This window comes from Symphalangus syndactylus, chromosome 15 (genome assembly GCF_028878055.3).
Source record: "Symphalangus syndactylus isolate Jambi chromosome 15, NHGRI_mSymSyn1-v2.1_pri, whole genome shotgun sequence".
NCBI lineage: Eukaryota > Metazoa > Chordata > Mammalia > Primates > Hylobatidae > Symphalangus > Symphalangus syndactylus.
In genome coordinates this window covers 74646399-74659751 of record NC_072437.2, presented here as the reverse complement: position 1 = coordinate 74659751, position 13353 = coordinate 74646399, and the positions used below count along the sequence as shown (strand labels likewise).

Here is a 13353-nt window from a genome sequence, read left to right as displayed (position 1 = left end):
AGGAGGTGGCTGGAGACCCCTGTTGGGCATTCTTACCCAGTCAGGAGGCATGGGATCAGGGACCCATCCAAAGAAGCAGTCTGGCTGCTTTGGGGTAGAGCAGGTGTGCTGCACTGTGGGGGATCCTTCCTCTTCTGGACCACCTGTGTTCTCCAAAGCCAACAGGTTGGAGTGGCTGAGTTGACCAAACTGCAGAGATGGCAGCTGCCCCTCCTGCCAGGAGCTCCATTTCAGGGAGAGATCAAAGCTCTGTCCATAGAACCGTTGCTGGAGTGGTTAAAGCCCCCGCAGGGATTCCTGCCCAGTGAGGAGGAATGGATTGGGGTCCTGCTTAAAGAAGCAGTCTGGTCATGATCTGGCAAGCCAGCTGTGCTGTGCTGTGGGAAACTCTTCCTTGTCCAGACTGGCTGTATTCTCCACAGCTGGCAGTCAGGAGTGGCTGAGTCTATGAACCACAGTGATGCTGGCTGCCTCTCCCCACCTTCCTGGGAACTCAGACCCATCTGAGGTGGATTCCAACCTGCTGCTGTTGGCAGGCTAGGATTCCAAGCCAGTGGGTCTTAACTTGTGAGGTGCCATGGAAATGGGGCCTGCAGAATGATGCTGCCTGGCTCCCTGGATTTAGCCCCCTTCCCAGAGATACATATGGACAGATTTCCCACTGTGCTGAAGATCCCTGGTGCTAGAGTGTGTAAAACTCCTGGGTTTCTGTGTGTGCCCGAGCAGCTGAAGTGCCGAGACTCCATACAGGTCTGTGTATCAGACCCACAGCCCTGGTGGCATGGGCTCACAAGGGGATCTCTTGATCCATGGCTTGCAAAGATCCATGGGAGAAGCACAGTTTCCTGGGCAGGACTGCACACTCACTGCTTCCCTTGGCTGGGAGTGGGGGTTCCTTTGGCTCCATGCCGCCCCCGGCTGGGCCATCGCACCCTCTGCCTGCTTGTCTTCATTCTCCATTGGTCGACCTGTTCATCCAGTCAGTCCCAATGTGAGAACCTGGTTATCTCAGTTGAAGGTGCTGAATTCCCTCGCCCCTTTTCATTCCTCTTTGTGAGCGCTGCAGAGTGCAGCTGCTTCTAATTGGCCATCTTGCATCACTCTAAACATTTCTTTTTTAGCCCTAGTTCTTAATTCCTATAGCCCTTGGTTTATCACCAGTTTCTTGATAAAATAATCTGTCCATGTTCTCTAGTCATGGGATGATGGCTCAGGCCAGGGATCCAGGGAATTTTCTGGGAAGTAGCTGAACTTGCAGGCCTGTCCTGTTCAGAACTGAGCTAACACACTGCAGAGAGGTACCCCTTTCACCTCTCAGCAACTGATGCCAGCCCTCGATAATTACATTTTTATTGAGGTATAATAAGTATTGTAAATTACATAAAATTAAACAATGATCCTTTCAGTTGGCATTTCACAGTAAACAGCATTATATGTTTGAAATTAATTTAGTCATCCACAGAGCCTAAAGCAATATGCCCTGACTATAATTTAGGATCTCAATCTAAGAATACACATTTTGGGTTATAGCATCCCCATCTTTCTTCCCTATGGTAGACTATCAAAAACGGCCACAATTATTTATAATTCCTTCCATCAAGAGTTGGAGTTTATTTTCTACTCCTTGAACCCAGACCGGTAGTGTAATTTGCATTGTCCAATAAAATGGGGTAGAAGTAATATATAATTTTGAGCCTGGGCCTGAAGAGGATTTGCATTGTTTTGTTGCCGCTCCTGGGACTCTTGCCTCTGCCATCATGTGAACAGGCCTGAAGTAGCCTACTGGAGAATGAGAGACCGCATGGGGCCATTCAGCCAAGTCAGGTAATTTTCTTTCATTTAAAAAATCTGTTCCCTTCATTCTTTAAAAATATTTTTAATTGACATATAATATTTGTTCATATTTATAAGGTAGAGAGGGATATCTCAATACTTGTATACAATGTGTAATGATCAAATCAGGATAATCAGCATATCTATCACCTCAAATATTTATCATTCTTGTGTTGGGAACACTCAACATCCTCTCTATTTAAAAATATACAATAAATTGTTGTTAACTGTAGACACCCTGCAGCACTACAGAACACCAGAACTTATTCCTATCTGTAAGCTTAAATCTGATATTTTTTTGTTGATTTTCTGTCTAGATGATGTGTCCAATGGTAAGAGTGTGGTGTTAAAGGCCCCAACTGTTACTGCATTGGAGCCTATCTTTCCCTTTAGACCTAAAAATATTTGCCTTGTTTATCTGAGTGCTCTAGTTTTGGGTATATATATATTGACAATTATTATATCTTATTGCTAAATTGATCTCTTTATTATTGTAAAATGACCTTCTTTGTCTCTTCATACAGTTTGACTTAAAGTCTGTTTTTATCTGATAAGTATGGCTACCTCTGCTTGCTTTTGGTTTCTGTTTGCCCGGAATATTTTCTTCTATCCCTTCACTTCCAGTCTGTATGAACCTTTACAGGTGAAGTTAGTTTCTTGTAGGCAGCATACAGTTGGGTCTTTTTTTTTTTTTTTTTTTTTTTTTTTTTTTTTAAATCTAGGCAGCCAACTCTATATCTTTTAATCGGGAATTTGATCTGTTTACATTACATTCAAGATTACTATTAATAGATGAGGCTTTATCCTGTCATTTTGCTCATTTTTTTTCTGGTTGTTTTGTATATCCTTTGTTCTTCACCTATTTTTTTTTTAATCTTTGTGGTTTGGTAATTTTCTGTAGTGAAAAAGTTTGATTCCTTTCTCTTTCTCATGTGTATATCTGCACTACCAGTGAGTTTTATACTTTTTGTGTGTTTTGACAATGGTAATCATCCTCTTGCTTCCAGATGTAGAACCACCTTAAGCAGTCCTTGTAAGGTCAGTCTAGTGGGAATGAATTCCTTCAGTTTTTGCTTGTCTAGGAAATACTTTATTTCTCCCTCATTTCTAGGGGATAGCTCTACTAGGTATAGTATTCTTGGTTGACAGTTTTTTTTTTTCTTCAGTACTTTGAATATATCATCCCATCTTATGGTCTACTGACCTGTAAAGTTTCCACTGGGAAATCCACTGTTAATCAAATGGAGTTTCCCTTATATGTGACTTGATGCTTTTTTCTTGCTGTTTTTAACATTTCTTTGTTTTTTTTATTTTTTTTGGATACGGTCTCGCTCTGTCACCCAGGCTGTAGTACAGTGGTGTGACCTTGGCCCACTGCAACCTCCACCTCCTGGGTTTAAGCAATTCTCGTGATTGAGCCTCCCAAGTAACTGGAACTGCAGGTTCATGCCACCACACCCAGCTAATTTTTTTGTATTATTAATAGAAATGTGGTTTCTTCATGTTGGCCATGCTCGCCTTGAACTCCTGGCCTCAAGTGATCCACCTGCCTCAGCCTCCCAAAGTGCTGGGATTACAGGTGTGAGCCACCACACCTGACGAATATTCCCTCTTTTTGACTTTTGACAGTTTGACTACTATGCACCTCAGAGAAGACCTTTTTGGGTTGAATCTATTTGAGAACCTTTGAGCTTCCTAGATTTTGGCCATATCTCTCCCATGTCTGTTTTTAAAGCTCTTGATTGTATTTTTTTTTTTTTTTTGAGACAGGGTATCACTCTGCCACCCAGGCTGGAGTGCAGTGGCACAATCTTGGCTCACTGCAAACTCCACCTCCTGGATTCAAGCAATTCTCATGTCTCAGCCTCCCAAGTAGCTTGGATTGCAGGCATGCGCCACCAAACCCAACTAATTTTACTAATATTTGTATTTTTTAGAGACAGGATTTTGCCATGTTCATCAGGCTTGTCTTGAACTCCTGGCCTCAAGTGATCCACTACCTTGGCCTCCCAAAGTGCTGGGATAACAGGTGGGACCACTGCACCTGGTCTCTTGATTGTATTTTTATTTTATTCCTTAAATTGTTCAGCTCCACAATCTCTGTCTGGTTTTTAATGACATATATATCCCTGTCGAATTTCTCATAAGATCATAAATTGTTTTTCTAATTTCATTGATCTATCTGTATTCTCCGTATCTCATAGTTTCCTTAAGATCATTATTTTGAATTCCTTCTTAGACATTTGATATACTCTTTAAATTTAGGGTCTGTTAATGGGGAATTATTGTGTTTCTTTGGAGGTGTAATGTTTCCTTGCTTTTCATGTTTCTTGTGGCCCTAAACTGATTTTTGCACATCTGGGGGAACCGTTGCCTCTTCCAATGTTAGGGAGCTTTCATAGAGAAATACTTTTTCCAATAGTTGTCTCCTATAGTGTTCATTGAGTAGGGTGCTTTGACTTTGGTTCTGGGTGGGTGCAGTAATATAGTCTTCAGGTGACTTTTTTGGCTGTAATCAGCATTCAGTGGTGTCTGTGAGTGCCTCAGTGGCCTGATGGTGAGTGTTTGTGGAGACAGTGGTGTGGCTTTTCTTAGTGTGAGAGCCATCATTCAGATTAGTTCTCAGGCCTTAGGCATATGCATGCTAGCTGCAGTGGCTTTGCTAATTGTGGGGTATTGCCAACAGCAGGGTGGGCACCAGGCAGGCCAGTCCTCAGTGCCTTAGAAGTGCATGCAGCATATGGTGGCTCTGCTGGTGAAGGGGGTGGGGCTGTTGGCAGCAGTGGGTGCCAGATGGGATGGGCCTTGGGCCTTGGGAGGTGCATGTAGCATGCAGTGGCTCTGTCAGTTGAGGGAAGCCAAGTCATTTTAGACTAGCCAGTCCTCAGATGACCCAGTAGCTGCCCACAGATACATGAATGAGCTTAGTTGAGACAGGAAATCCTTTCTGCAAGCACCTGAATTGGACAGTTAAGCCCATACCAAATTCACAAACCATAGTATCATGAGCCAAATAAATAGTTGCTGTCATAAGCCAGTAAGTTTTGGGGTGGTTTGTAATCACTGGCACAATTGTAATTGGTATCAATCCATTATGATTTTTTTACTTGAAAGAGTACATTTTTAAAAGAATACTGCCATATCTGGGTTAATATTAAACTTATGACTACACAGTCTACATTCACTGAGAAATGAGTATTTGTCAGATAAAGACCCTTACCTCGATTGGATTTCTATAAAAAGACTGCCTTCCAGAAGATGGAAATGACATAGCAATAATACGTTCTGAAAGTCAAAATCATCACTATTACAAACATTATTATAGATTTCATATAACATACAAAAAATTAATTTATACATGATCAGACTCCATTTTCACAGAAAAAAGCCTTTTAAGATTGAGGTTGACAGAAAAGAGCTAATACTCAGGATAATCAAATAACATATTAAATTATCCAACACAATGATCATTAAACTGGCATGGAGTTCTTAAGTCTCCACTAGTTCTAACTGTATGCCATGTACTTATGATGGCCTCAGTCTGAAGTTCCCCTTGTTCTTAGAATTTATTTCTTATCTTAAATACCAGAGAAAATCCAAGAGTTCTGGGCACCAGAGATGGTGGGAACTCCCAAGGTGCTTTGCAGCCCTCTGACTCAGAAAACCTGAGATCTACAAAGCACTGACCTCATTCTCTGGGGTTCTAGGATGAGAAGAGGTCTCTGTGAGATTCTTGGGACTCAGAAATAACTACTAGAGGTTAATAAATTGAAACTCAAATGGGGTCAGCTGAAAATCCATTCAAGTTCCTATGCTGCAACTGAGTAGTCCTGAATTGAGAAGATGTGCAGATCTTCCATTGCCAGGGCTAAACCACAAATATGTCACACTATCACAGTGGCATATATCCTCATGAATAAAGAATATTTTGAATGAATGTGTCTTAGATGAGGCAAAAAAAAAATACAATTACAAGAAAAAGTGAAGTAATACAAGTAAATCAACAGTTAAGTGTCACAAACCTGTAATGTAAGTGAGGTCTAGGTCAAATCCATCCCTTGTGTATCGCCTTTTGTTTTCTGAAACCTGAGAGTTTAAAATCATCATTAGTTTGTGAAACATTCATCAACATAAAAATAAAAAACATTATACAGTATAGATATCAACCCTTGCCAATAGGTCCCAAAATACAAAATATTTTTCTGAATCATAAGCATGTTTTGCCCACTTACCAGCCTTCTCATCAGCTTTTCAAGTTGTCTTTTTTGATGAACCAGATGAAAAATTCTTATCAGAATAATAAGTCGTATAAGTCGAACTAAATGTGTCCATCTAACAATAAATTTAAAAGATCCATTTTTGCTTCAGAAACAGAATTTTATCAATATAAACTATGTCTAGAGCAGCAGTTGTTAACCAGAGGCAATTTTCCCTCCTCTCCCCAGTTACCTACCTGGGGGATACTTGGCAATGTCTGGAGGCATTTAGGTTTTCACAACTGGCGTGCGTGCGTGTGTGTGTGTGTCTGTGTTACTTACATCTAGTGAATAGAGGCCAGGAATTTTGCTAAACACCCTACAATTAATATAACTGCTCATCACCCTCTTATGACAATGATCTGGCCCAAAATGTCAGTAATGCTGAGGCTGAGAAATTCTGGTCTAGAGAAATAGTGATACGATAGACTCTTAGCATTTGTAAATTTAATTTTGGGATTTAAGACTAGCATTTTCAATTTTTCCACATCAAAACAAATCGATTATTCTTGTTCATCTTTGTTATTCCCATGAGTAACAGATGTTCACTACAGCTGCTAATGCACATCAGGCAGGCAACAGATTGGGATACTTCCAAAGTGTGCTAGCTGGTATCTCTCCTACCGTTAGAACCACCGAAGCAGAGAACTGATGGTCTGGACTAGTGCTTCTCTGATTTGGGCACATGTCAATAAGAGCCACCTGGAAAAGCTTGTTAAGCTGCAGATTGCTGGTTACCAGAGATACTGATTCGGTGGGTCCAGGGTGGGGGCTAAGGTATTTTTCTTCTTACATTTCCAGCAAGCTGTCAAGTGATGCTGAGGTTTCTAGTCAGAGGACCACATTGGCTAGGGTTATTTTCAAATAATTCCAAAAGCCTATCACTTAACATGCTTTTAGTTGGGGCCTGAGCTGTAGTCCAGGGAAGCTAGGGTACAAAAAGAAATCAGCTATTTGACCCATGAACAAGCTTAGGAAGCCACCATCTACATCCCAGTATACATTTGCTCTTTCATTTTCCTCATTGTCACAGTAAAAAAAGAAAAAGAGTCACCAGGGCCTCACACACTCTTTAGTTTCCTAACCCCTCACAGTTCTAACTTTGCCTGAGCTTTCTTTGTTTCTACCACAACTATACTGCAAAACTCTACTATTGTGTGCTACATGTGTCATCTCCTAGTTTCTCTTCTGTTTGCTATTTTTTAGAAACTCATGATTGAAGTCACTCAAATTTTGAGTTTGCTCAAATAAATTCCCTCTTGGCTGTAGGAAAAATCCAGACAGAACATTATGTGTAAGGGATTTGTAGTTGAAGCACAGAGGGGAATTGTTTTCAATATAAATTTTTTGGATATAGCAGATATTAAACTGATAAGAATATTATACTTGATCTTAGCCAAAAGGCCAAAAAATGATACAAATGGGAATTTGATGAGAACTTCAAAATGTAGAGAAGTTAAAGTTAGTACAAGAGTAAAAGTCCTTCTTTGGGTACTGCATCTTCTTTATTCAATTAATGGTACTTAGTGTGTATACTCTTCACTGGTCCCTAAATATCACAATCTTTTAGTTTCAAAGTATGTGGGAATTTACCTAAACATTTCATTTTAAAGCCATGTATTTGGTATAGAATGAGAACATTTGAAGTTGAAAAGATTATATAGAATAAAAGCCACAGAAAATGCTAAAATTAATGAAAAACTTTAAGAGAGGTAAGTCTTATGTTTCATACCTGGGAATATTCCTAAGAAACTTAATGTCAAAAAAAATGTAAACGACATCAACCAGCAAAGGAATCACAATAATGGCAGTATCTAAAATGTTAAATAAGTCAGAAAAATACTGCTGTCTCCTGTAATATAAAACAAAAAAAATAAGTTCATTCCCCCCTGCCAGAAGAGATAGGAATATTTAAAGACCACAAACTATTGACTCATCCCCATTAAGAATTCTACTATCATGAATTATTTAAAATGTATTTTCTAGAGTAGACTAAGGGAAAAATATAACATTCATGGGAAGTTTTCAAACAATGAAATTATATTCATCATTTGACACTTATATGTGACTAAAACACCAACATGGCAATTCAAACATAATAAGAGATATAACTAAATGCATAATAATCATCCTTATTGTGGACAATGGGGTATCTATCCCCTCAAGTATTTATCATTCATGTTACAAACAATCCAATTACACTCTTTCAGTCATTTAAAAATATACAATCAAGTTATTGTTGACTATGGTCAACCTGTTGTGCTATCAAATAGTAGGCGTTACTCATTCTATTTTTTTGTACCCATTAACCATCCCCACCTCCCCACCCGCAAGCCCTTACTACCATTCCCAGCCTCTGATGACCATCGTTCTACTTTCTAGGTCTGTGAGTTCAATTGTTTTTTTTTTTTTTTTGTGGAGCCCCATAATAAGTGAGAACATGTGATGTTTATCCTTCTGTGCCTGGCTTATTTCACTTAACAAACATAGTGATCTCCAGTTCCATCCATGTTGTTCCAAATGACAGGATCTCTCTCTCTTTTTTTTTTTTTTTTTTTTTTTGAGATGGAGTTTCACTCTTGTTGCCCAGGCTGGAGTGCAATGGCATGATCTCGGCTCACTGCAACCTCCACCTCCCGGGTTCAAGCAATTATCCTGCCTCAGCCTCATGAGTAGCTGGGATTACAGGCACCCGGCACCACACCCAGCTAATTTTTGTATTTTTAGTAGAGATGGGGTTTCTCCATGTTGGTCAGGCTGGTCTCGAACTCCCAACTTCAGGTGATCTGCCCACCTCAGCCTCCCAAAGTGCTGGGATTACAGGCATGAGCCACTGTACTTGGCCAAGATCTTATTGTTTTTTATGGCTAAATAATACTCTCTTATGTATATGTACTATATTTTCTTTATCCATTCATCTGTTGATGGATACTGAGGTTGCTTCCAAATCTTAGCCATTATTAACAGTGCTGCAACAAAAAGGGAATGCAGATATCTCTTCTATATACTGATTTCCTTTCTTGTGGGTATCTACCCAGCAGTGTGATTGCTGGATCATATGGTAGTTCTATTTTTAGTTTTTTGAGTAACCTCCAAACTGTTCTCCAATTGGTTCTAATTTACACTTCCATGAACAGTGTATGAGGGTTCTCTTCACATCTTTGTCAGGATTTATTATTGCCTGACTTTTGGATATAAACCATTTTAGCTGGGGTGAGATGATATCTCATAGTAGTTTTCTACACTGCGAATTTCTCTAATGATCAATGATGTTAAGCATCTCTTGATATGCCTGTTTACCATCTGTATGTTTTCTTTTGAGAAATGCCTGTTCAAATCTTATGCTCATTTAAAAAATTAGATTATCAGATTTTTTCCTAGCGAGTTGTTTGAGCTCCTTACATATTCTGGTTATTAATCCCTTTTCAGATGGGTAGTTTGCAAATATTTTCTCCCATTCTGTGGGCTGTCTCTTCACTTTGCTAATTGTTTCCTCTGCTATGAAGCAGCTTTTTAACTTGATGTGATCCCATTTGCCCATTTTTGCTTTGGTTGCCTGTGCTTGTCAGGTATAGCCCAAGTAATTTTTGCTCAGACCAATGTCCTGGAGATTCTTCCCAATGTTCTCTTGTAGTATAGTAGTTTCATTGAATTCTTAGATTTAAATCTTTAATCCATGTTGATCTGATTTTTGTATATGGTGAGAGGTAGGGGGTCTAGGTGCATTCTTCTGTATGTGTATATCTAGTTTTCCCAGAACCATTTGTTGAAGAGACGTCTTTTGTTCAATGTATGTTCTTGGCACATTTATTAAAAATGAGTTCACTGTAAATGTGTGTGGATTTGTTTCTGTGTTCTCTATTCTGTTCCAGTGGTCTATGTGTCTGTTTTTATGCCAGTGCCGTGATATTTTGGTTATATAGTTCTGTAGTATAATTTGAAGTCAGGTAATGTGATTCCTACAGCTTTGTTCTTTTTGCTTAGAATAGCTTTGGCTATTCTGGGTCTTTTGTGGCTCCATATAAATTTTAAGATTCTTTCTTCTACTTCTGTGAAGAATGTCATTCATATTTTGACAGGGAGTGCATTGAATCTGTAAATAGCTTTGGATAGTATGGACATTTTAACAATATTGATTCTTCCAATCCATGAACATGGAATCTCTTTCCATTTTTTGGTGTCCTCTTCAATTTCTTTCATCAGTGTTTTATCATTTTCATTATAAAGATCTTACACGTCTTTGGTTAGGTTAATTTCTAGGTATTTAATTTTATTTGTGGCTACTGTATATAGGACCACTTTTTAAATGTCCTTTCCAAATGGTTCACTGTTGACATATAGAAATGCTGCTGATTTTTGTATATTGATTTTGTATCCTGCAACTTTACTGAATTTATCAATTCTAATAGTTTTTTTTGTGGAGTCTTTAGTATTTTCCAAATAAAATGTATCATCTGCAAACACAAGGATAATTTTACTTCTTCCATCCCAATTTGTATTTCTTTTTTTATTCCCTTTCTTTCTCTTCTATAATGGCTCTAGCTAGGACTTCCGGTACTATGTTGAACAACAGTGGTAAAAGTGGGCATCCTCATTGTGTTCTAGATCACAGAGAAAAGCTTTTCATTTTTTCCCCATTCAGTACAGTACTGACTGTGGGTCTGTCATATATGGTTTTTATTATGTTGAGGTGTGTTACTTCTATACCCAGTTTTTTTAGGGTGTTTACCATGAAGGGATGTTGAATTTTATCAAATGCTTTTTCAGCATCAACTGAAATGATCTTATGGTTTTTATCCTTTATTGTGTGGATATAATGTATCACATTGATTGATTTGCAAATGTTGAACCATCCTTGCATCCCAGAGACACATCCCACTTGTCATGATGAATGATCTTTCCCATTTATTGTTGAATTCAGTTTTCTAGTGTCTTGTTGAGGATTTTTGCATCAATATTTATCAGATATATTAGCATGTTTTTGGTTTTGGTTTTGGTTTTTGGGTTTGTTTGTTTGCTTGTTTTATTCATTTATTTATTTTGAGACTGAGTCTCACTCTGTCACCCAGGCTGGAGTGCAGTGGTGTGATCTCAGCTCACTGCAACGTCTGCCTCCCAGGTTCAAGTGATTCTCCTGCCTCAGCCTCGTGAGTAGCTGAAATTACAGGCACCCGGCACCACACCCAGCTAGTTTTTGTATTTTTAGTAGAGACGGGGTTTCACCATATTGGCCAGGCTGGTCTTGAACTCCTGACCTCCAGTTAACCACTCGCCTCTGCCTCCCAAAGTGCTGAGATCATAGCAGTGAGCCACCACTTCCAGCCTACAGGTGTCTTTATGGGACAAGAGTGTTTCCTGTAGGCAACAGATGAATGGGTCTTTTTATTTTATTTATTTATTTATTTATTTTTGAGATGGAGTCTTGCTCTGTCACCAGACTGGAGTGCAGTGGCACCATCTCAGCTCACTGCAACCTCTGCCTCCCGGGTTCCAGTGATTCTCTTGCCTCAGCCCCCTGAGTAGCTGGGACTACAGGTGCACACCACCACACCCTGCTAATTTTTGTACTTTTAGTAGAGACAGGGTTTCACCATGTTTGCCAGGATGGTCTGTAGCTCTTGACCTCATGATCTGCCTGCCTTGGCCTCCCAAACTGCTGGGATTACAGGCATGAGCCACCACACCTGGATGGGTCTTGTTCTTTCATCCATTCATCCACTCTGTCTTTTGATTGAAAAGTTGAGTCTACTGACACTCAATGTTATTATTGATAAGTAAGGACTTACTCCTGCCATTTTGTTATTTGTTTTCTGGTTGTTTTGGGGTCTTATCTTCCTTCTTTCCTTCCTGTCTTCCATTAGTGAAGGTAATTTTCTCTGGTGATACGATTTAGTTTCTTGTTTTTTATTTTTCATGTATCCATTGTTATGTTTTTTGGTTTGAGGTTACCATGAGGCTTGTAAATACTATCTTATAATCCATTATTTTAATCTTATAATAACAGTTTTCATAAACAAGTAAAAAGAAAACTAATAAAAACTCTACAACTTAACTTTGTCTCCCTATTTTTTAACTTTTTGTTATTTCTATTTATATCTTATTATACCATCTATGTCTTGAAAAGTTTTAGTTAATATTTTTGATTGGCTCATAGTTTAGTCTCTCTACTTAGAATAAGAGTAGTTTATACATTATAGTTACAGTGTTATAACATTTTGCATTTTTCTGTATACCTAACTGTTACCAGTGAGTTTTATACCTTCAGGTTGTTACTTATGGCTCATTAATGTCCTTATCTTTCTGATTGAAATAATCCCTTTAGCATTTCTTCTAGGACAGGTCTGGTGTTGACAAAATCCCTCAGCTTTTGTGTGGAAAAGTCTTTATTTCCCCTTCACTTTGAAGGATATTTTCACTGGATACACTGTTCTAGGGTAAATGTTTTTTTCATTCAGCATCAGTATGTCATGCCACTCTCTCCTGGCCTGAAACGTTTCTACTGAAGAGTCTGCTGCCAGATATATTGTAGCTCCATTGTATATTATTGGTTTCTTTTCTCTTGCTGCTTTTAAGATCCTTTCTTTATCCTTGATCTTTGGGACTGTGATTATTAAATTCCTTGAGGTGGTCTTCTTTGAGTTACATCTGCTCAGTGTTTTATAACTTTCTTGTACTTGGATATTGATATCTTTGTAGGTTTGGGACGTTCTGTTACTATCCCTTTGAATAAACTTTCTACACTCCCCACCTCCTCTTTAAGGCCAATACCACTTAGATTTGTCCTTTTGAGGCTATTTTCTAGATCCTGTAGGCATGCGTCATTGTTTTTTATTCTTTCCTTGGTCTCCTCTATGTATTTTGAAATAGCCTGTCTTCAAGCTCATTAATTCTTTCTTCTGGTTTATCAATTCTGCTATGAAAAGACTCTAATGCATTCTTTGGCATGCCAATTACATTTTTTGGCTCCAGAATTTCTGCTTGATTCTTTTAAATTATTTCAATCTCTTTGTTAAACTTATCTAATAGAATTATGAATTCCTTCTCTGTGTTATCTTGAATTTCTTTGAGTTTCCTCAACACAGCTATTTTGATTTCTTTGTCTAAAAGGTCACATATCTCTGTTTCTACAGGATTGGCCCCTGGTGTCTTATTTAGTTCATTTGGTGAGGTCATGTTTTCCTGGATAGTGTTGATGCTAGCAGATGTTCTTTGGTGTCTGAGCATTGAAGAGTTAGGTATTTATTGTAGTTTTCACTGTATTTAT

At 38.7% G+C, this 13353-nt stretch overlaps 1 protein-coding gene and 1 pseudogene across 1 annotated transcript in view; both read right to left on the bottom strand.

Annotated features, from left to right (window-relative positions):
• TPTE2 (transmembrane phosphoinositide 3-phosphatase and tensin homolog 2) overlaps positions 1-13353 on the bottom strand; it is a 93839-nt gene that overhangs the window by 36895 nt on the left and 43591 nt on the right. The window contains 4 exon segments of the mRNA XM_063619023.1: positions 5054-5118; positions 5856-5919; positions 6066-6165; positions 7822-7941. Of these exon segments, the coding sequence (XP_063475093.1) occupies positions 5054-5118; positions 5856-5919; positions 6066-6165; positions 7822-7941 (349 nt within the window).
• Positions 7409-7505, bottom strand: LOC129464290 (uncharacterized; annotated as a pseudogene).